At 42.5% G+C, this 25,000-nt stretch overlaps 1 protein-coding gene across 1 annotated transcript in view; it reads right to left on the bottom strand.

Moving 5' to 3' along the window:
- Positions 1-25,000, bottom strand: part of dbn1 (drebrin 1) — a 98,078-nt gene that overhangs the window by 3,972 nt on the left and 69,106 nt on the right. The window contains 8 exon segments of the mRNA XM_080435281.1: positions 11,956-12,070; positions 13,130-13,159; positions 13,161-13,187; positions 17,860-17,917; positions 19,476-19,627; positions 20,569-20,646; positions 22,040-22,186; positions 22,726-22,800. Coding sequence (XP_080291407.1) covers positions 11,956-12,070; positions 13,130-13,159; positions 13,161-13,187; positions 17,860-17,917; positions 19,476-19,627; positions 20,569-20,646; positions 22,040-22,186; positions 22,726-22,800 — 682 coding nt within the window.

The following is a 25,000-nucleotide window of genomic DNA, read 5'->3' as shown; positions in this document are numbered from 1 at the left end:
ATACATATAGAGAACAACACACACCATACGACAGGATGTATTGAATAAATGTTCAGTTGCGAAACAAAAATGTTGATGACGTTTATCTCTTCTTTTACCAAAACCTTTGTTGGTACCAATGTGGAGAGTGAATAGCTTTTGGGATTTATATAATTAGATATACTTACTTGTTGATACAAAAACTGAAATCAGGGTTCGATTTGCAAAAACAATCAAACCATGTAAGCTGTATACAAGTCGTGCTTATATACTTAAGCCATATATACGGCTTAAAAGGAATACTTACAATACTTAAGAATACACCCGAACAAATCACTAAATATTTGACCCATTGAAATTGATAGGAGACCAATCTTAACAGGAGAAAAACTCGTCAGTGATTACACTGTGAGAGTTGTTTTGGAGTTTATATTATTATTTGATATGGTTTTGGTATAAAATCAGAGTAATTGGCTCAGGGTTAGTATCAGGGTATTTTCAATGGAAAAAATAACTGTGTGACCCAGTGTGATAGCGGCCTCTAGTGGCAGTGATGTCAAACTTGGGTTCTCTATGGGTGTGGTTATTACCACGCCCTGAAAAGCATGGGTTAGTTACTACCATGGCCTGAACAGCATGAGTTATTACCACACATTAAATGGTTAGTGATCAAACTATTCTCTAAGTGAGTTACACACATCATGACAATGTGACATTTCTACCGTACAAAGATAAACAGCAGCATAACTCGTTTGGCATATTTTAAAACGTTAAAGGTCATAGCTAGGGTTTAAATGATATATAATGTCAGCATACATTAACGCTACTTTACAATATATTTATTGGTGTGACAGAAGATCATCTTCAGTCTTTTTTAATCTCGGTTCTGCTGTTCATACAGTGACTCTGTGGCTTTGCAAGGCAGAAATCAATACAACTACTTAATAATAATAACACCAGACACGATCGGTGAAAGCACGAAATCATGGATATGTGAATATATCTGTGCATCACGTATGACCATGGAGACACAGATGTTGAAATGACAGGACTCACAGCACTGACGCATGAATGACATCATGCTGTACGTTGGCAACGCTTTGGTGGGCCAATCAGTATTGATCACTGATCAGTAGAGTATAGATTAGCACATTTTGGTTCCAGTAGAGTGGTGGTAGTCCAGAGCTTTTATCCGCTTCGTATCGGTAATTTTTGCTAAGCCACCTGACTATGGAGTCGAGTTCAGCCAGTAACATGCAGTGTACTAAAGTGGCTTTTAAAGTAAGAAAGCCTTGCCGAGCCATGTAGCCCATAGGGTAAGAGCCTCTCTCCTGTAGCATGAAGCGTCTTGACATACAAGTACATGGACATGACTCTATATGTCACAGGGACTTACCCCCCAATCCAACCCTTGATGATAAGTGCCAAGCAGAGAGGTGCAGGGTCCCTTTTCTATACACAAGTTTCCAAGGGAATTAAGGGCATCACTTCCTGACAATTTGATCAGATATCAAGGATCGAATCGACAGGAAGTGATGCCCATAATTCCCTAGGAAACTTGTGGATAGTCTTTGGTATGACCCGGTCGGGGATCGAACCCCAACCTCCCAATCTCAGGGCTGACACTAACCACAAGGCCGCTGAGCTGGCACAAATGAAAAAACATTTGATCGGCCACAAATCCAAATGTAAGACCTTGTTACAGCAGGACAGAGTTTCGCTTGGCTGGAGTTTCTGTTTGAACTGGAAGGTTCAAGCTGATACAGAGTCGGCCAACTTCAGCTCAGATGGGAAAATAGTTTAACTTCTAAATTGTGATGCAGACATTTACATTTAAAGGAACAGCGGCTTTAATTTTCTCAAGGACTTTTCTCAGTTTGACCTGTTTAGATATACCAGACTTTAAGGGGGCTGGGTGTGATTTTGTCCGCTCATTTCTTTGTTTCATCACTTCTAATTTCACTTTGTTTGTCCACCTAGTTCTCTTTTCCAAGCCTGAAAATGTATTTTCTGTTTATTTAGGAGCTGGAAAGACGGGGAGAAACCCCTGTTTATGAACTAAGAGCTGCACTACACACTCCTCTAAGCCAGGAGACATTGGCTTAAAAAGCCTGTATTTAAAATGGTCCTAAATGGGCCTGTTTCAAATGAGGTTCATTTGGACTGTTTTTATTTATGTTCCATTGTATGTTTTCTATGGACCGTAAGTCTGCAATAAAGACATCCATTCATTCATTCATTCACTTCAGAGAGGACAAAAGGTTGTTTTTTTCACTGTTAAAAGGAACCAGATTGAGCCGGTTGGTTTCCATCCACTGACTCTGCGAATGATCCGCCACCAGAGAGCCAAACAGAAATGGGACATTGTTGAAAACACCACCTGGGTGGGACACGCGTGAAATGGGCCATTTGGCATAATGAGTACTTATTTAGTATTTTTACTCAAGTAAAAAAGATTATGCCGACTTTTACTTTGTAACAGAGGATTTCTACATTGTGGTATTTCAACTTTTACTCGAGTAAAAAGTACTTGTTCTGCCCCTGAGAGCAGCGCATGCAGGACACTTCACACTTCACACTCCACACACAAAAGGTCAAAGTTCAATGAGGTCGGCCAGATGATGACGTCACAGATCCATAGAATGTCAAACACAAAACCCCACGGCTTGGAGGGACGGGGGGCGTGTGCATCAACACAGGCCAGGTTACTACGGTAACACTACAGACGGCTTAATATCGGCAAGAAAACATAACACACACTCACAGGTTGGTTGAGAGGAGACGGTGCAGCAGCGTGTGTGCGTGTGCGTGTGCGTGTGCGTGTGCATGTGTGTGTGTGTGTGTCATCAGGAGGATTTAAGAGGGGAGAGAAAGAGAGTGAGATGTTGAAACAGATTGTTGTATCAATCAGGGCTGCAACAGTTAATCGAACCAATCGATTAAATCGATTGTAAAATAAAAGAGCCGATCTACAAGCTCACAACGGTTCGCTCACAGTTGAATAAACACTGATGAGTTTACAGTGTAAGATTGGGGTACCAGAGATAAAACATCGCATCAAATTGGGGGTCCTTCCGTGGGGCCTAATAATCAGGGCCGGACTAACCCTTCGTGGTGCCTGGTGCTACGACCTGTTTAAAAATGTGAGCTTCACCGGCGCATTTCGCCTTCAGCAGCCGCTGCTTCTAAATGTCGGCGCTTTTCGGCGATAGTTGAGTCTTCTTTCACTTTCTCCCCGCCGTTTGGTGCCCCCCCAAGGTTGGTGCTCTGTGCTTCAGTATACCTAAAGCCCTTCCGTTAATCCTGCACTGCTAATAATGCAGTTTAAACAGGGGGTCCCTTCAATTAAAACGGCTGAGAATCAACCGTACTAGGAAGAACACAGGTGTTGAATAGCCAAGTTAAAGTCAGGTGTCCTCGTCCCCTGAGAAAACAGAACATTATTTTACAACTTAAAACAATGGGGGGGGGGGGGGAATAACCATTTAGTGGCCACCAGTTAGGTCATACAGTGTAACGTTCACTTTAGCAAGTCTTTTTGGCAACACCTCTTGTAGCTACATTAGCCATTACAGCGTTTGTCTATACGGAAGGAACGCTGAAAAAATAATGCTGTTGGGTCCGAGTAAATAGATCATTTGGAATACACACAACGTCAGAAACTGTATTTATCAACTGTGATATACATAGATAAATACTTTTCCGGTACATTTGGCTTGAGGGAGTGTCGGGGGGCAGACACCCCCCAAATAAAAATAGTGTTAAATTGTGTTTTGAGAAGGTGTCAAAAACACATTTTTGTGCAATGTTAATATACCAGTAAAATGTTAAATCATAATTAAAAAAGTGACACTGTATGACTTTAACTAAAACAATTAAACTTAAAACAATTAAAACATTTAAAACACTAAAAACTGTACAGTGAGTCAACACAGCCGCAAAGAAAAAAAAACAACACTAAAAAGGAACTTCGACAAACAAGTCACACAAATGGACGAGAGACTTCACCGTTACAACCACAGAGGATAACACACGTCACGTTAGTTACGTTAAGCTACGTTAGCAGGATAATATGCTAGGTTGCTGTTAGCTTGTTAGCTCATTAGCAAGGAGGAGGAGGAGGCGGTTGCTAGCAGTGAACAAGCTAATGGTTAAGCCTCCATAGTATAGGCCGGCCGGTGTCGCTGGCCAAAAAGAACAGATCTGTTTTGTAGATGAGCCTGTCACAATTATTACACAATCGTCTAATTGCAATAGTTTTTCGAATAATCGTCATAATCGTCATTATCATTTCCATCGTGAAAAATGTTCAACATGTTTTCAAATTTATAAAAAAAAGCAGAAATAGCCGATCTACAAGCATACGACGCCTCACTTCGTGACGTGTTGTAAGCTTGTAGATCTGCTATTTTTACATGTATAAAATTATTAAATATGTCTGTCTTTGTATATTTACGTTATTTTTGCCCTGTGCAATTTTTGATTACGAAGCCTAAAAGCCAAGAAATGTATTATTTTATTCACATGTTCCAATGTTCAATGTCAAACACACAATGAAATCGTTAATCGCAATTGTTTGAGTGACAATTAATTGTCAACTTAAATTTGGAATCGTGACAGCCCTATTTGTAGAGATCTGTTCTCGTTGGTAAGCAACACCACCATGCCATGGAGTGTAAATAAAGCTGTAGATGAGACACTGAGACAGACGGGGGAAAGATCTGGGGTTTGTAAACAGGGGCTTTGTGGAAAAGAGGCACAGCTTTCTAAACTGAGATGGAGGTGGTTGGTGTTGTTGTAATTGTGGCTTCTTCTTGTAGATCCGCTGAACATTTCTGAAACATTTCTTATAACTTTTAAACACTTTAACAACACATATCTTGTATGGGGGCCCCAGGGGAAAATATGTTCAGAAGGGTCTGTGGTAAAATACATATTAATGTGGAGTTCCTCGACATGAAAAAGTCTGAGAACACAGAGAGAGACTAGAGAACAACTGCTGCACTGCAGTGGTGTAAAGTAACTAAGTACATTTACGCAAGTATTGTACTCAAGTACAATTTTGAGGTACTTTCACATTACTGGAGCATTTCCAATTTTCAGTACTTTCACTTCTACTCCACTACATCTCAGAGGCAAATATTGTACTTTTACTCCACTACAATTATTTGAAAACTTGAGTTACTAGTTACTTTGTAGATTTAGATTATTATTACAAAACATGCATTAACCACTTTAGCCTTATATATACTTTGGCTATTTGAAAATAGCAGATGTACAAGCTATAGCCATAGGAATGTGGGGGTTAAAATCATCGTTTCATCTCAACTGAAGAGATGAAAGTATAATGCAGTGGTGTGTCAGAAGAGGGTAGGGTGGTGGCAGGTGAGGTGAGGTGTGGTGGTTCTTGGGGAGCGCTGTGTCATTTGTGTTGGCCAGGTGACGGTGGATCAGGAGGTATAGCCTCGGAAAAGAATGACACTTTCTATTCTTTTCGATTGTGCCATCTCTGTCGGCCTTGGTCAACCACCCCAATATCCACTGAGAGCTCAGTTCAATAAAGAGGTGTTTTAATCCCATCTGGGCCTGAATTGCAATGTATTTCTTAATTTCCTTTGCGTGTATGTGGAAAAAAATACAGTGAAAATCTAGGCCCAGACAGGGTTAAAACACCTCTTTATTGAACAATACGGAATATTTCAGAACACAATCAGTCTATTTTGATGGGTAAAACATCTTTACTCTTTATTTGTTTATTTGGACGGGGGACAGTACATATTAATGAACACAGCAACAAAACTACAGCAGTAGAGTTGGAATGCAGTGTAAATAACGTTAGGAGTTATGCTGCGTTCATACTGGCACATACAAAGCTACTAGAGGTGTAACGATACAGTAACTGCATCAATGCAGCGATTAAAAATTTCAACAATCTACTATATCAATATGCAAACAGCTAAATATCGTATCGTTTTACTTTGTATCGTATCGAATCGTTTTGCAATGCAAATAAACGTATCGAATCGTTTTGCAATGCAAATAATCAACTTTACAATACTAAGTACTTGCGTTGTATTTAGCAATTTTAAGAAGAAAAAAAGAGAAAGTGGGGTTTAATTACTTTCCCATTACATACCGCTACACTTGGTTTATCGATAAATGTGTGTATTCTCTGTGTTCATGTCAAGGTGCGGGTTTGTCCATATGTGTACAAATACAATGTCCATGTATTTGCCAGAGAATCACAGTGTTTACTTATTTATATCCATAATAATAAATTTTCCCCTTAAAAAAACCCTGCACTCTCCATTCGTTTCACACAGATATATATTTTTTGCTAAATAGTTACTGTATCGATTTTAAATCATTGAATCATATCGTATCGCCATGAATGAACCAATATCATCCATGTATTGTATCGCCAACCATGTATCGTGATGCGTATCGTATCGCTGTCAAAATCGTTACACCCCTAAAAGCTACAGTCAACCATTAATTTTCAAAGGAAGCCAGCGACATGAAGATGCAAAGCTACATCTGACGTTGTTGCCGCTCCAAAAGTCACAACAAAGTTGAGATGGTTTCAGCTTCAGCTAAAAAGCTTACAAATATGCTGTGTAGCTTTGTATCTTTGTATCTTTCGTATCTGCCAGGGTGAACACACCATTAGCAAAGGATGCAAATTTCCATCCGTAGTTCTCAAAATGTAACAATAACACGAGATGTTGCAGAAAAAAAAACCTATACATGTTTCTGCCATGTAATGTCAAACTACGAAGACCCACAACAAAACAGCAAAAAAAAAGACCACAACAATACAAACAGTATGATGAAATATGGAGCTTCCAGTGGTGGTTATTGGGGGTGGTTGACCAAGACTGACAGAGATAATACAAAATGTCAGAATCAACAAAAAACGATCTCTGACAGTCTTGTCCGTGGCTAGATCAGGAGGGGTTCTGGATTGAATTGGATCATGGGGGGGTGAGTAGTGGTGGTGGTGGTGGTGGGTGTTGCGGGTGGAGCGGACGAGGTAGAGGTAGGTGGGGGTTGGTTGGCTTTGCTGGATGTGAGCAGGGAGGTGTGGGGTTGGGGTTAGTGTTGATTTTGACTGCACATTTTTTATTCCGTTTTAGTCATAGTCTTCTGAATCAAATTCCATTTAGTTTCAGTCATATTTTAGTCATCTGAAATGTTTTACTGTGAGACTAAATATCATAAGATTATTACTAAATCAACTGTAGATTTAGTCTGTGCCTTGATGGCGTCGTAATGGCTGATTTTACACTTGGTTGCATGCTGAGAATAGACAATCTACAAGCTCAGATCTACGATCTTGTAGATCTGCTACAGTATTTTCAGAGCGCAACACCTGACTATAATATAAAATGACTTGTCTTTCAGTTCTACTGGATCCCTTCTCCACTAATCCCTCCCTAACATTTTAGTCTAGTTTTTATTTTGTTGACGAAATTGTCAATATATTTAGTCTTGGTCATCATAGCTTAGTTTTTTCGTCAGTTTCGTAAGTTTTCGTCAGTGAAAAAAGGTAGCCGACGAACATTTTTCGTCATAGTTTTAGTCGACGAAATCAACACTGGTTGGGGTTGGGGGGGTGGGTGGGTGGGTGGTGACGCAGGGGAGTGTCGGTTTCGGTCGGTGGTTGAACAAGATGAGAACCGAGAGGTTCCAACAAGAAGTAGTATACACGGGACTCCCTAAAAAAAACTGGTGTTTCGCCCTGGGGGGACCGCCCCTTATCATCCTGCATCACACACACACACACACACACACACACACACACACACACACACACACACACACACACACACACACACACACACACACACACACACACACACACACACACACACACACACACACACACACACACACACACACACACACACACACACACACACACACACACAGTAGCCTGGTGAACCATCCCACATTATTATCATGTGTCTTATGCAGACCAATCCAAGAGCCAATCGGCGTCTGTCTGTCAACCATAAGCACAGACGCCGATTGGCTCTTCCACTTTTTGGTTTCTGCAAAACGCCCACCCAGCGCTTCTTTGGGGGCCGGACCTGGTCTGCAGAAGACACATGATAATGTGAATTCACGCGATCGGGATGATTTACCAGGCTACACACACACTGTGTTGTGTGTGTAGCCTGATCGGCATTCTCATTGGCTCGCATCGGCCCGTCTTGCCACACGGGGAAAGCACCTGTTTTTTTAACCCATGAAGACCGGGAAAGCATCTGTGTCATTTTTCTGATTTATTTGGGCTATCCAGAAATAGCAGATATACAAGCTCATAGCGCGGCACCGAGTGCGGACCCCCATCTCAAAATATTTTGTTCCAGGGACGCCCCAGAAGCAAAGATTTGAGTTAAAAATGTTCACATTAAAAAACGTATATATATATATTCAAAGATTTGCAAACATTTTCACGATCTTTCAAAAATAGCAGATCTACAAGCTCGTAGCGCAGCTAAAGAAATAAAAAATGACACAGATGCTTTCCCGGTGTTAATGGCTTAAGAGAGTCCCTTTAAGTACACGTTCATAGTGGTACGTTCCTGAGCCCGTCTCTTCTGTCTCTCTGCCGTCTCTCTAAATTCCAGTTCATTGTTCTTTCCAACTGTTTCCCTGCTGCCGCTCAGCCTCTCAGGGTCTGTTTTACCTACCGCTTGCGGCCCAGGGGGGCTGCTGCGTCCGTGCGGGGCGCGGGGTGCGAAGGGGGGACATGCTGCCGCCACCACCCCGCGATTTGGGGTGAGGAGAAGGAGAAGAACTGATGGGGTCGCTGCTGGTGGGGTCGCTGGTGGTGGGGCTGTGCTGCTGCCGCAAGAAGGGACTGTCCAAACGTCCTGGTGGTGTGTGGACAAGAGACGGGACGGAGGGGGGGGCCCCCGAGGACAACACACACACACACACACACATGGATATGTACATGTACACACAGACACACACACACACAGTCACACACAGGTAGATGTAGACGTAGAAAGAGACGGACGTGCAGGGAAGACGTATAAGAAAGACAGACGGACGGACAGACGGACAGACAGAAGACAGAAAGAGCGGAAAATAGGAGAGGACAGGAAGTCAAGGCACAGGCAATTGACCCCCCCCGCCCCAGAGGAAAGTGAAAAGGATTATGGGAGAAGTGAGTGGTCCCATAGAAGGCCATTAGTGGAGTCAGAATGTTCCAGAACCAGAAGAGAAAGAAAGGGATGAATGGAGTGGACGGACGAATGAAAGAAAGTGAAGAATTTATGAAGAAGGATGGATGAAGATGGAGACAAAAAACAACAGATGGACATGGTAAAAAATATATATATTAAAAAAAAAAGACAGAACCGCCCCCAGGAGGATGGAAAGAAAGAAAAAGAAAGAAAGGAAGAAGGAAAGAAAGAAAGAAAGAAAGACAGGGTAAAATACTGGTTAGCGTGATATGCAGACAGAGCATGCAGAGTCAGTAGAAATATGAGAGCTTTGTTTAGCTTGAAGTCTCAGCACTTAATTCTAGGTAGTTTTTGTTACGTATGGATGTAAATCAAACTGCCACTGCCTCTGTTACAACCAAGCAAATACACAGTGTTTCTAGTCCAAGTTCATGTTAAGTCTGTGTGGACAAAAGGTACAGCTGGAGGATTTGGCTGTTCTAGCCTGTTGGCTTGCTGCTGAGGTCTGCTAGAGCTAAGGACTGAGAGAGAGTCTACGTCAGGGACTTACAAAACGCTTGCAGGGTTAAGGTTGACCCACAGAGAGGCTTGTTAATCTGGAACGGTTTGCCTTACAGTTGCTGGGGTGCCAGTCAGGTCGCCAGACTCTTACTCTTACTTACTCACCAAGATACAACCGTTAGGTTGACACAGGGGATGTGTCTCACAGTGCTAGCTTTTGTTACATCTTATATTTAACCATAATACTAATAATAATGTTTTCTCACTGTTTGTGATATTTGTCCCCTGCATTTACCCATCCTATAACTACTGTTATAAGATGGGTATCCTAGCGGTGAGCGCCATTCTACGGCGCTCGGGCAGCAGTTAGCGGTTACGTGTTGTGCTCAGGGACACTTCGACGTATTGCTAAGGCCTGGAATCTAACCTGGCTGGGACTTTCAGCTTTCCAGGCGGGCTCTCTAACCAATCAGCTATGGCCGTCCATAGGAGCCATATGAACCCTTAGCATCCCTATTCTGAGGCGGACATTCGATGACATGGCTATTTTTGGCCAAAAGTCCTTCACTCCAGCACTCTGAATTCAACTTCAATGTGAGTTTCAAAAGTCGATCAGCAACGACAGAAGCCACAACCCTGAAGCTGTATAAGCCCAAAAATAAGTTGTGAACTGAAGAGTTCATTCTGTATGCCCACGAATCAAAGTAGGAGATAAAGAAATACTGTAAATAGGTACAGGGAAGGAGATGACATAGCAGGTCTCTAACTGTACTGACTGGCAAATGTAGTTGCCAATCTAACAGATGGATACTGTAGGCGGAGGAGATAGACACTCCTCATTAGCCTTCTGTAACAGAGCTAGGTTAAAGGGTAATTGAATAGTGAAAATCAGTCAGTATGAGATTTAAACAGTTACCAAGAAGCAAATTACATCATTGCTTTCCAGCAGACCAACCGCAACGATTGTGAGAAATTGTGAGAAAGTCTAGAGAAATGGTTCTCAAACGACATATGTCCTTGGGGGGATTTCAGCTGGGGGTCCCCAGCAAAATGAGGAACATTTAAACATTTAAACATTTAAACATTTAAGCCTTATTTAATTTTTCAGCTATCTTCTCTTATGTGGGACCGCTGGCACTTCTTGAGAAGCAGCTATAGGACTTGAGTTACATGAGATTAAATCACACTGAAGTTGTCATTATCGTTAACCTGCTCGGCTGGAAGCGATAAGAGTCTCCAGGTTCCTGCTTACTTACTCATCTCCTGGCCTTGAGCTCATGTTCATTTAATTACGTCCTGTACTGATCGTGTCTTCTAGGTTTTCCTGTGTATTGTGTCTGCTGCGTGCATGTGTTGTGCGTTTTGTTTCTTGCAGCAAGCCAAACATCCCTGTTGGGACACAAAAACTAAAGGCTCGAACATGAGCTTGATTGCGCGCGCGTGTGTGTGTGTGTGTGTGTGTGTGTGTGTGTGTGTGTGTGTGTGTGTGTGTGTGTGTGTGTGTGTGTGTGTGTGTGTGTGTGTGTGTGTGTGTGTGTGTGTGTGTGTGTGTGTGTGCGCGCATGCGCGCGTGTGCGTGTGTACGCGCGTGTGTGTGTGTGTGTGGATGCAGTTTGTGTTAACCTCTCCTACACAGCAAAACCCTATTAAATCACTAAAATCAGTAAGTGTAGGTCCATTTTTATGCAGACCTGTGTGTAGTTTGTAACTCACAACACATGAAGGGGGAATTACAGTATGGATTGACACGTCTCAGATGACATAAACAGTATGTAGAATGTCAGACACAAAATGAAGTTAAACAAAATGTTTTAGAATGTTACAAATATACTGATTTAGATGAACCCACATTTTCACCCAAAAACAACTTGATTTTTGTATTTTTTGTATTTTTGTATTTTTGATTTTTGTATTTTCTTTTGTCGAATTCCTAAGCCAATAATTTGATGACCGGCGGTAGTTCCGGTAGGAGACACAAAGTGTCAACTTTGAGTCTCCTACCAGAGACATTAGCATCTTTCCGCTGGTCATCAAATTATTGGCTTAGGAATGCGACAAAAACAAACAAATCTCCCATGAACTCAAGGCTTCATGGGGTGTGTAATTGATAGAAAATAAGTAGTTTTTTGGGTGAACTATCCCGTGCCAGAAGGACTTTGCAGTGCTGGCTATTATTTTCTTATCGTGAGTCTTCGTGAGCCGTGCACCCCGGCAATTGTTGGGTGTTTCGACTTTGATCTTTTTTCTATTGACTCCATGCTGTATAGTTGCTTACCAGTCCTGTGTATGGAGACGGGTGAGGAGTCCACACTGACGGTCATGGCTCTCTCCTTCAGCTTGAAAAACTCACGAGGATTCCCCGACCTCTGGGCTATGATGGCCTTAGCCTCCTGTTCACACACACACACGCACGCGCATGCACAAGCACACACGCACACATGCGCACACATGCACAAACACACACACACACACACAAACACACGCACCCACACGCACACACACACACACACACACAATGAGATGATAGAGGAAGCTAGTGCAAGTAGAAATCTGATTCCATAAACAACCCCGTTTCCAGTGATGGAAAGTAACTACAGTACATTTACTTAAGTACTAGTACTTACAATTTTGAGATACTTTACTGGAGTATTTCTAGTTTTCAGTACTTCTACTTCTACTCCACTACATCTCAGAGGCAAATATTGTACTTTTACTCCACTACAATTATTTGAAAACTTTAGTTACTAGTTACTTTGCAGATATAAATTATTATATTATAAAACACACATTAACCACTTTAATTTTTATACGTAGGCTATTTGAAAATAGCAGGTGTACAAGCTCAATGCGACGCGTTGTGAGCTTGTAGATCTGCTATTTTCAAACATTTTAGTAGGCTACTTTAACTTTGGTACTTTAAGTACATTTTGATACCAATACTTTGGTACTTTTACTCAAGTAAATTTTGAACATTGGACATTTACTTGTAACAGAGTATTTCTACATTGGAGTATTCATATTTTTACTTAAGTAACAAATTTGAGTATTTTTTCCACCACTGCCTGTTTCTCATCTCTCTCTCTCTCTCTCTCTCTCCCTCTCCCTCTCCCTCTCCCTCTCCCTCTCCCCTCTCTCTCTCTCTCTCTCTCTCTCTCTCTCCCTCCCTCTCCCTCTCCCTCTCCCTCTCTCCCTCTCTCTCTCTCTCTCTCTCTCTCTCAGTGTTATAAATATCTCCATGGAGACACAGTGCGGTTCCTGTCTGTCCCACTAACACAGAACCAGGGCCTGGAGGTAATTCTGTTGCCACGGTGACACACTTAACACTGTCTACAGTGTGTATATATATATACGGGTCAACACCAGGAATCATCTCTACATGATTCATTCAGTCGTCATACACACTTTATTTAACTTATGTATTTCTTATTTATTTCTGACTGTTGACTCACCTCCACCTCTGTCTCCTTCGGTTTCTCCGTTCAGATCATCACCACTCAGCTCTGTTACCTGAGAGACAGACAGAGAGAGAGAGAGAGAGAGAGAGAGAGAGAGAGAGAGAGAGAGAGAGAGAGAGAGAGACAGACAGAGAGAGAGAGAGACACACACAGAGACAGAGAGAGAGAGAGAGAGAGAGAGAGAGAGAGAGAGAGAGAGAGAGAGAGAGAGAGAGAGAGAGAGTACACACAGAGACAGAGAGAGAGAGAGAGAGAGAGAGAGAGAGAGAGAGAGAGAGAGAGAGAGAGAGAGAGAGAGAGAGAGAGAGAGAGAGAGAGAGACAGAGACAGAGACAGAGACAGAGAGAAAAAGAAACAGAGACAGAGAGCGTTTACAATATGTAATTAATGAAAGACCTGCAAACATTGATCTAGGTTCAAGGAATCCCAACTTTCAGCCAATTTGGTATTAAAAAGGGCTTAAAAGTCCTTAAATTGTGGGTCCAGGCGCAGAAAAGCCCCCTTACTGTTGAGGGAGAAAATTAAGCTTATCATCTGGGGACCCCCCCCCCCAAATAATTTGGGGACCCCCCTGGGGGTCCCGACCTCCAGTTTGGGAACTACTGAGGCACTGAATCCCCCAAATCTGGCCACTCTGAGTCTTGCCTATGTGTAGCCTACTGTATGTACTGTAGGCTACATTTAACCACAAAGCCCTACATATTTCGTTGTATGACAAATAGTGGAAAAGAGACGATCTACCAGCTCATAATGTACACATGTGACCATAATTAAAGTGGTCAAATAAATGGTTCTAATAGATATCTGCTAATAGATATCTGCTGTGCAGTATGTAATGTAATGTAGCATAATTATCTGTCTCTGCTAAACTAACTTCTGTGAAATGGCCAAATAAAGGATATTACATTAATCTGCCATCAGGGGGCGACAGCACCTCTGGAATCCCACCACTGAGCTCAACTGGTGACTAACTACCCCTCTGAACACCAACAATGTAATCTATTACTCTGACTGTAAACATGTACATACACACATATACCCATGGACTACACACAGTTAACACATTGTATTGTCTTGTCGAGTATTGTCTTGTATTGTCTGTATTTATCCCTATAATTAGGGATTGAGAGAGAAAGTTATGGAATAACTCTTATAATAGATGCTCTCAGAGAGGAACTAGAGAGGAACTATTTTATTATATTATTATTATCAGTGGTGGAACGTAACTAGGTACTCAAGTGCTGTAATTAAGTACAATTTTGAGGTATTTGTACTTTACTTGAGTATTTCCAATTTTCAATACTTTTACTTCTACTCCACTACATCTTAGAGGTAAATATTGTGCTTTTACTCCAATTATTTGAAAAACTTTAGTTACTAGTTACTTTGTAGATTTTGATTATTATTACAAAACATATATTAACCACTTCAGCCCTATATACATTTCGGCCATTTGAAAATAGCCGATGTTTGTAGATCAGCTATTTTCAAAAGATTTTTATTCATTTGAAAACTTGAAATGGGACGTTCTGTATAATGAGTACTTTAACTTTTAGTACTTTAAGTACATTTTGATGCAAATACTTTTATACTTTTACCCAAGTAAATTTTTAATTCCGGACTTTTACTTGTAACAGAGTACTTCTACATTGCAGTATTGATACTTTTACTTAAGTAAAACATTTGAGTTATTTTTCCACCACTGATTATTATTACACCCAGCAGGGAGCCCATAGGTTAATGGTGCTTGTTAAGTTCTGTTAGTTAATACACAGGCCAGAGCGTGATGTTTTACAATATGTGCTATTATGCTGTATGAATGTTTAATTGTAGGGAACGTAAAAAAAACTAAGGAATATTTACTCGCGACCTGTAATTTTTTTTTTATCTGCGACCCCAAATGTGTCCCGACCCGTTGTTTGGGCACCACCACAGCCTGGTGCACAGTACAGTACAGTATGTGCTCTGTTGTAAATGTTATAATCATATTATGCTGGTACAGTATTTTCTCTGTAACCGTTATCAATGCTAATTCCTGGTCTGACCTTCATACGTTTCCTTGGGATAAAGAAACAAACGCCCAGCTGTGAAACCACTGCCTTCCTAATCAGATAGAGATAGTCTGTGTCTCTCCCAAGATGACTCCTCCACAAAGCAACACAGTTCTCATTAAACACAAAACAGAAGCGATGCTTCACTTAGACACAGAGAACTGAGAGTAGAAACAACTTGGTTGGCCTCTCTCTCTCTCTCGGATGCCGTCTCTCTGATCAACCCGATCTCACACAACTTAGTATACATTGCACGGAGTGTCATTCCGTGCATAGACAACTGGAAAATCCGAAAATCCGTGCATAGCCGCCTCGCATCTCCCCCATTGACTAAACCATTTCAGAGGCGCGCAGTCTCACGGCAACTGGAGTTGCCGTCCCGAACGTTGCGCCGTTCGCTTGAGCCTACTCAGCGCCGTTTGAGTTATGTACCGATAGGCACAGAATCGTAGAATCGTAATTTTGTTGTGGGGACTGCTCTGCTTCCGGGGGTTGCAACCGGTTACGCCCACCGTGGGACTCCCCGTACATTATGCACAGATTTTCTAGGCGACTATGCACGGAATGACGTGCACTGGGTCCGTGCAATGTATACTAAATTGTGTGAGATCAGGCTGCTCTGATACAGCAACACACGTACACACACAGGCACGCACACACACACACACACACACACGTACACACACAGGCACGCAGCCACACACACACACACACACACACACACACACACACACACACACACACACACACACACACACACACACACACACACACACACACACACACACACACACACACACACACACACACACACACACACACACACACACACACACTAAATAGATCAGTGATTCTCAATCTTTTCTGGATCAGGGCCCATTTGAAAATCTCAAAAGTGGTTGCGGCTCATCCATCTGACCACTTAACGATGGGCCCGTGTGCATTCTCAGTACCCGAGGCTCGGCCTGGCCTGACTAATTAGCATACGAGTCGGGTCGAGTCGGGTAGGGTTGGTAGAATTTGAGAACTCTACTGACAATACTACAACCAAGGGGCAGTTTTCACATGTGGGAACACTAAAGGGTTCCATTCTATTTCACTCTATTGTTAGCTCTGTGTCAGCAGGCCGAATCTGACTGAATTATACGGCTTTGAATGAACTGAAAGTTAAAATATGTGCAGTCCTGATAGAAACGTCATTTTGCCTTTTAAACTTTTACAGTCACATCTGGTTTAGATTCACAATAAAACGCTGTGCCGGGTTGGGTTCGATCACAGGAACACAAGAGATGATTGTAGGAGATTCCCTGGAGGAAGGTTGGATGTTAAACTAGAGAAAGCAGTTCCTGGAGAAACTGCGTGGGCTCGCTGAGTGAAGAGAAGGCAGCTGCTAGAGAAAATAATATGATATGGTAGAGATAAGCATCGGAGAGGATTGGACCTTCATAATGTGCAAAATGTTGGAATAGAATTAGTTATAGAGCTATATTTTAAAGCATAATTTGGTTCAGTAGAAATAGCAGTTGAATAGATGTTAGCTTGCTAAATATTTTAAAAAAAACTTGAACAGAATTCTTGTTTCAGTGGAATTTTAAAATATAAATACACTGAAGAGATGAAGCAGTTGAGATTAAATAAACTTTGAATGTAAGTGCAATTTAAAGTGCAAAGTGCAAATAGAAACTGTTACTGTTAAAACTAAAAGGAATTTAGTGTCTAGGGAAAGTTGCCAAAAACACATTCATGTGGAATGGTTATTGTGAACAATATACCAGAGAAAAATATGTTTAAAAAAAAAATTTACACTCAACTCTTTGCCTGCAACTGACGAGATTTCTCGTCAGATTCTGCTATGGCGCAGCCTGCCACTGATGAGTTTGACGAGATTTTGAGTTTTCAGTGGTTCACCCAGAAATCACGTGATCACAGCGAAATGAAGCTGGTTTTGTGTAGTGTTACAGGATTTATACAAGAATTTTTTTCTCTGCTTCCTGTTGTTTTTGGCGAAAACAAGCCTCAAGCTTCAACTGGCCATAACTATGGAATGGATTACCGCGACCGGACAAATGTGCGTGTAATGAGGCGATCGCCGTGAGGACGGTGATCACGGAAAATATTCCATGATTTTTCAAAGGTTAGTAAAATCGCTTGTTTTCACTGGCAGTGGCGTGACATTTTTCTGAAAAACTCTGGCATTTAAAGAGATACTATATTAAAATTGGCTAATGGGAGGGCGGACCGCGGCCACGGCACTTTGACATAGCCAATAACATATCGTTCGGATTGGCAGTCGGATTGGCAGTGTTCGGTCCGCATACCCGCACTCTAGATGTGAGGGCCACATAGCGGCCCGAACCTCTAGTGACTTTAACACTGCATATTGTAAAGTTTGACTTAGAGTTTGGAGCTCACAGTCTGTGGAAGTAGTTCAAGAAGTGGGTGGAATGACTAAAAAGGAGAAGATAACACGAACAGCGAGCACACTAATTAACTGACACATGAATCATTCATCACCTCATCTGACAGGAACTTTTACATGGAACACACACACACACACACACACACACACACACACACACACACACACACACACACACACACACACACACACACACACACACACACACACACACACACACACACACACACACACACACACAGTCCTAAACTTACGATAGCAGGCATGTTCCTCTGTCTCTCTTTGGCCTCCTCTTCATCTAGCATCTTCTTCCTAAACACATGTACATTAACATGTTTATTATGCATTCATACTCATTATACATTCATTAAACTTATTATACATTCATTATACATTCATTATACTCATTATACATTAATTATACTCATTATATATTCATTGTACTCAGTACTGCAGTACAGGCCTGAGAGATGGATGCTCATATAGTACAGCATGCACCACATATCTGTACTAACTCCCATTTTACTCCATTAAGACCAGGAACGCATCTGTGTCATTTTAACATTTCTTTGGCTATTCAAAAATAGCAGATCTACAAGCTCATAGCACGAGTGCACTATGAGCTTGTAGATCTGCTATGTTTTGAAAAACGTGTGGATGTTTTTTTGCAAATCTTTGAATTTATGTTTAAATATGTTTTAAAGCTAACATTTTTAACTCCGATCTGTACTTCTGGGGGGGAACAACACATTTTGAGATGGGGGTCCGCGGCCAAATACATATTTTGGGGGTCCTTCACATGGACAATGGAGCACCACTGAACCGAACTTCTAGTACAAATACAATCGTCTTGTCTCGCCTACAGCAGGAAAAGTCCCTGGAAGACGACATCTACACAAGAATGCTACTAATAGCACTTGATGTCACATGACTCTGTTTTTTTTTTAGACAGCGTTGATATCACCCTCCTCCCGCCCAGGCTTCCCTCACCCAAACACGGGCCAAATGTGTTCATATTGTCACAGTCGCTGTCTGTGTCCTTGTGTTGTCTATGTGTTGGTGTCTGTGTCTTTATGAGTGGGCGTGTGTGTAGGCTTGGCTCCAGCTCCCAGCTTGGCACACCTGTTACCAGTTCCCTCATCTACCTCACCTGCCTGCCATCGGCTCATCACCTCCACAGTCTATGAAGCCATGGTCTTCTCTCCGCACGATGCAAGATCGTTTCACAACCTCACGTGTGTGGCAGCTTTTTGCCAGCTACTGTATTCAGTCCTAGATTGTCCTAGTGCCTTAGTTAGTTTCTCAACCTGTATTTTCTGTACTCCTCGTGACTCACTCCTTTCTCCTGTTCTACAGTGACCTTCCTCACCTGCCTTGCCTGCCTGCCTGCCTGCCTGCCTGCCTGCCTGCCTGCCTTGCCTGCCTGCCTGCCTGCCTGCCTGCCGTGCCTGCCTGCACCCATCGACCACTCCAAACCAACACCACCAACCTCCCCAATTCATCCTTTGTTTAAATAAACACCGTGGACTTAGATTTTGTGTTATGTCTGCATCTGGGTCCGCCAGTTGAACTAATCGTGACACATATACGCTTGACAAAGCCGGATGCACCAGGGTGGAATCTAACCCACAACCTCTGCTGTGGTGGGCAGGGACTTTACCACTGCAACACCCGAGCGCCCTAATTAACTTTAATAAATTACACATTTTCCAGCCCTGGTCTCTAATTGGCTTCTGCTTGTACCTGTCTCTCCTCCTCACCTGTCTCTCCTCCTCACCTGTCTCTCCTCCTCAACCCGTTACACTAATTCTTCCTCAACTTCCTGTTGAGGATAGAATTAAAGTTTCTCACTGTCTCTCTCTCTGCTCACCTGTGCTCTTCTATCTGTCGTTCTCTCTCTCGGTATCTCTTCTCTCTGTCTTCCTGCTCCTTCCTCTCCAGCTCCATCCTCTCCTCCTCAAAACGCTGTCGCTCCTCCGCCAGCTTCTTCTTCTCGTCCTCCTTACGCAGCTCCTCCTCACGCTGGGGAGAGAGACAGAGAGAGAGAGACAGAGAGAGAGAGAGAGACAGAGACAGAGACATACAGAGATATTCAAAAATAGTGTTGATTTTGACAGCACATTTTTATTTAGTTTTATTCATAGTCTTTTGAATAAAATTCCATTTAGTTTTAGTCATATTTTAGTCACCTGAAATGTTTTACTTTTAGTCTAGTTTAGTTTTAGTCGGCATTTTGTGCAAAAACAGGCCACTCCCACAAACTTTGGAAGCCAATCATAGTCAATCGAAACGGAATATGTTTATGAGAAATGTGACAGATACGTCTTGATCACATGACTACGGAGATCATGTATACCAATTTGTGTGAGGTTTGGACTAAATCTGTAGGAGTAGTAACAAAAAATGTGTTTTGCTAAAATCTGTCTCATGGTGGCGCTATAACAGGCCAATGTGATAACTTTGGGGCAGAAGAGGTTCTGCTCTGGCCTCCAGGGAGTGTGTGTGTCACCTTTGGCCTGGCGGAGACAATTATTGGTATTAAATACTTGCCAAAGCGAATACAATAGAAAGTAGAGGTTATTGGCCTAATTGTGCTCTGCATGCATTGAGCGTCTTCCTCTGGACCCGCACGATTCTCCGTAACAATGCAATCCTCTGTAACATCCAATCGACTTTCGATTGGATGCTTGTGCCCGGACTACACCAGGCTTTTCAAAGCGCACGTATGCGTGGAATTTACAGCGCACGTACAGCGCGTTAGGAAAGATCCAATTGATATCAATGACACCGGCTACACCAGGCACACGGTTAACGCAAGCCCCGCATACGCAAGCTTTAAAATAGGATTGGATCTATTTCTGTGGGGCCGTGAACCTATATTATTTCACTGTCTCTCTATGTGTCTGTCTGTCTGTCTGTCTGTCTGTCTGTCTGTCTGTCTGTCTGTCTGTCTGTCTGTGTACCTTGGCTTGTTCCCAGAATTCCTCTCTATTGATTTTCTTCATTTCGATCTCAGCATTGGTCTTCTCGTACACAGTACCCTGGAGAGAGAGAGAGAGAGAGAGAGAGAGAGAGAGAGAGAGAGACAGACAGACAGACAGACAGACAAAGAGGATGTTGTTAGTCAATAGCAAGTGTGTGTGCGTGTGCGCGTGCGTGCGTGCGTGCGTGCGTGCGTGCGTGCGTGCGTGCGTGCGTGCGTGCGTGCGTGCGTGCGTGCGTTATCAGGATGAGAAACTAAAACCACAATTGCCCTTGAAACGTGCTTCCAAGGTCATAAACGCGCACACGAGCACACACACACACACACACACACACACACACACACACACACACACACACACACACATACACATACACACACACACACACACACACACATACACATACACATACACATACACATACACATACACATACACACACACACACACACAGATAGTGTACTTATAGGTTACGCAACCACTGACCCGTGACTGGACATGATCACATCATCATTTAAGCAGCCCCGCTCCACAGGGGGATCACAACTCACAACCCTCTGGCAGGATTAGTGCCTTGCTCGCCAAAGCAGAACTACACAGAGTCTCATGAGTCTCAATGATTTGAAACTCAATGAGTTGAAACTGCAAAATGAAACACCACTGTGTTGTGTGAAGCACCGGTTCTGCAAAGTGGGGTCTAGGGACCCCCAGGTGTCCTTGGAGGGAGGAGGGGACATTTCTGTCTGAATAGTGCCAAAAACGGTGCCATCTTATAATTATATGAAGAAAATGGGTAAAGTGGTCCTTTAAGCCCTGTTTTATTTTTAAGCTATTTCGAAAATAGCTGATCTAGACAGAGACATCCTCCCTCTAATTCAGTCCAGTCCAGTCCAGTCCAGTCCAGTCCAGTCCAGTCCAGTCCAGTTCAGTTCAAAGGAGCTTTGTCATGAGAAAACATTATGTTTACATTGCCAAATAAGCAAGTGTCAAATACATAATAAAACAATTATCTCTCTGTCTGTCTAGATCGGCTATCTTTGAAAAAAAATGCTGACAAATATCATCTCGTTGGGGTCCCTGGCACTGAACCATGAAGGTGTTTGACAACCACTGTGTGTTGAAGTATTACTGTACTGTACAGTGTGCTATAGTAGAGGCTTCTGTAAGGTCGTTTTCTGAACCATTACACAACATCTAACATCTAACAACCATCCTGATGACTCAGCATTGTAGCAATGCGTCCTGTCATTGTGCGTGTGCACGTGCGCGTGCGCGTGCGCGTGCGTGTGTGTCGGCAGACAGACACACAGAACTATTGTGTTTGAACTGAGATGTTAACAATGACCTTCAGTGACACAGCAATACGCAGTGTGTGTGTGCGTGCGTGTGCGTGTGCGTGTGCGTGTGCGTGTGCGTGTGTGTGTGTGTGTGTGTGCGTGTGCGTTCATACCACATTCACTCCTTGTTCATCTGTCTTCAGGCGGCTGAGGACAGGGCTGGCCACGGCCCCTGCTGCGGTCCCATTGGTCAGGCGTTGACCAATCGCTGACGGGTCGATGTCCTCCATGCTGCTGGCGTTTATGATGATATTAACTCCCTGAGAGAGAGAGAGAGAGAGAGAGAGAGAGAGAGAGAGAGAGAGAGAGAGAGAGAGAGAGAGAGAGAGAGAGAGAGAGAGAGAGAAAAAGAGAGAGAGAGAAAAGAGAGAGAGAGAGAGAGAGAGAGAGAGAGAGAGAGAGAGAGAGAGAGAGAGAGAGAGAGAGAGAGAGAGAGAGAGAGAGAGAGAGAGAGTTATTTTAAAGAAGCACATTGTGTCTGTGGTTGTTCCCAGTTCCCACAAACACTACACAATGACATTACACAGTAATATAATAACGGAGTGGAACACCTTTAAATCGTCTCTGTCGGGTGGAAACCTCATATATCCAGTTCTACAAGCTCAAAATGCGCCACTTTGCGCCGTGTTTCGAGACGCGTTTCGTGCTACTTTTGATGCTTTTGTGTGACGCTTGTAGTATGATCAAGTAGGAGCATTAATTTACAAAAAAACTGAAGGTTAAAACATGGAGATAAGAGCTTTCTGCCCGACAGCAACACAATTAAATAAAGAAGAAAGTAATGTAAAAGTGTGTCAACCTGGAAGAACTCGGCGATGGTGGCCACGTGACTCGCACACGCACACTTCCTGGCGTCTGCGACGTCTTCTCCTACCTAGAAGTACATCAGAGTTGAGGAAGAATTAGGTTATTGTTTTTTTATGGTTGTTTATATCTAACCTTTAAATAATCTAAGGAGCCCCCTGGCAGTGCGGGCCCCCAGTTTGGGAACCACTGACTCATAGTACTTATATAACACATGATGTTATGACATGATATATTTGGTAGGGTTAGGGTCTGTTATGGTTCAGCTTGTCCTCGTAGCAGCTGGTATAACTATCGGTCTGAGCCCTGTGCTCGTCGACCGATCTGTGTCAGATCTGTGTGTCTACCGTACGTCTCCCCATAATATCATGTGCATTAAACCATTAAGGACGATTCTAAAAACTGTTTTTTGAAAAAAAAAAAACTCAAAATAGTTTTGTTCCAGGGACCCCCAGAAGGAAAGATTTGAGTTACACATGTTCGCTTTAAAAAAATATATATTCAAAGATTTGCACAAATGTTCAAGTTTTTTCAAAAATAGCAGATATACAAGCTCATAGGGCGGCACTCGGTGCCGCCCTATGAGCTTGTATATCTGCTGTTTTTGAATAGCCAAAGAAATCTAAAATGACACAGATGCGTTCCCGGTCTTAATAGGTTAAAGCATAACCACCACCACTTAGAATATCGTCTCTACTCCTATTATTGCCTCATCAATTACCGATTGATCCAGAATTCCACGACAGCGTACACATCAGAGAGAACATCTTCAAAAGACGGTCACAGTCTCAGAATATCCTCGCATTGTCACTGAAATGCACTAGAAATGTCCTCAGCATTCACCTGCTCAAGGTCGGCATCCCTTTCACAGGGCTGTGTCTGTGTGTGTGTGTGTGTGTGTGTGTGTGTGTGTGTGTGTGTGTGTGTGTGTGTGTGTGTGTGTGTGTGTGTGTGTGTGTGTGTGTGTGTGTGTGTGTGTGTGTTTGTATGTGTTTTCCTGTTTCATTCAACCTGATGTTCATCTTGCTGCCTAAAGTACTTCAGAGAACGTCTCCTCTTCAAAGCCAGTCACAGTCTGAGAATAATCAATCCTTGAAGTGTCACTGAAGTGTCCTCGCCATTTACAGTCATGTTGAATCGCTTTAGTGAGTCACTCTTTGACTAAAAACGACAAACACCGCCGGGTGTAGAACATCTCACAACATCAAATCAATATTGTAAACTATGTTACGCAACACCATAACCTGGTTTGAACCTATTAAAGGGGTAGACCACTCATTTTCAACATTGATCTATGTCTTTAATACACCATGGAGCTGTTGGAAATAAGAAAAAAGTCCCCCCCCCTCTATGTTGCCTAGAAAATTATAATTGATTGAGGTCATGTGATCAGTGACATACGCAGGGTGTACTTTTGGCTCCGCCCCCTCAGCCAAAAGTGTATACTGTAGTTCAATGTTGAAAATGAGTGGTCTTCCCCTTTAAGACCCGAGACCGATTCTACAAAATGCCTTCTAAATCAGTAGTTCTCAAAATGTCAAAAGATGTTTCAAAAACGTTAAAAAATAACAGATGTACAAGTTCGCAGCGTGGCACGAAGTGATGCGCTATGAGCTTGTAGATCTGCAATATTTTTGAAAAATCGTGAAATTTTGTGCAAATCTTTGAATGTATATATTTTTTAAGCGAATTTTTTAACTCAAATCTTTGCTTCTGGGGGATTCTACACATGTCTTCTAAAAAAAACATATGTTGCTATAATATCAGTGGTTCATACACTTTTTCATGATGTTCGCCTGAAAAAATGTATATATTCGAAGATTTGCATAAATTATCAAGATTTTTCAAAAAAAATTGATATACAAGCTCATAGCGCTGCACCGAGTCACAGCGAGTATCTATGGATATAGAGAGAAAATTTTGCACATCTAAAATGACACAGTATATGCGTTCCCGGATTGAATGGCTTAAAACGTTTGAGAACCACAGTGTGATACACTAAATGGAGTTTTCATTAGTATCACTGGTAAAAGAACCTGTGACGGAAGTAAGGAAGAGGCCCAATTTCTTTCCGATATGGCTGCTGTGCATAGAGCCTATTCCAGCTGGCAGACTGGTGGCTCTGGGAGGCGACGATGGGAACAATGCATTGCAGTCACAATGAGAGCCAGGTGGACACACACACACTTACTTCTGAACGACTGAGTAAATGTACTTGGTTACTTTCCACCACTGCCTTTGTGAAATACCTGGTGAAAGAGGAAGATAAA

This window comes from Gymnoscopelus braueri (genome assembly GCF_963280865.1).
Source record: "Gymnoscopelus braueri genome assembly, chromosome: 8".
In the NCBI taxonomy this organism is placed as follows: Eukaryota; Metazoa; Chordata; class Actinopteri; order Myctophiformes; family Myctophidae; genus Gymnoscopelus; species Gymnoscopelus braueri.
This window is presented reverse-complemented; position numbering and strand designations above follow the sequence as displayed.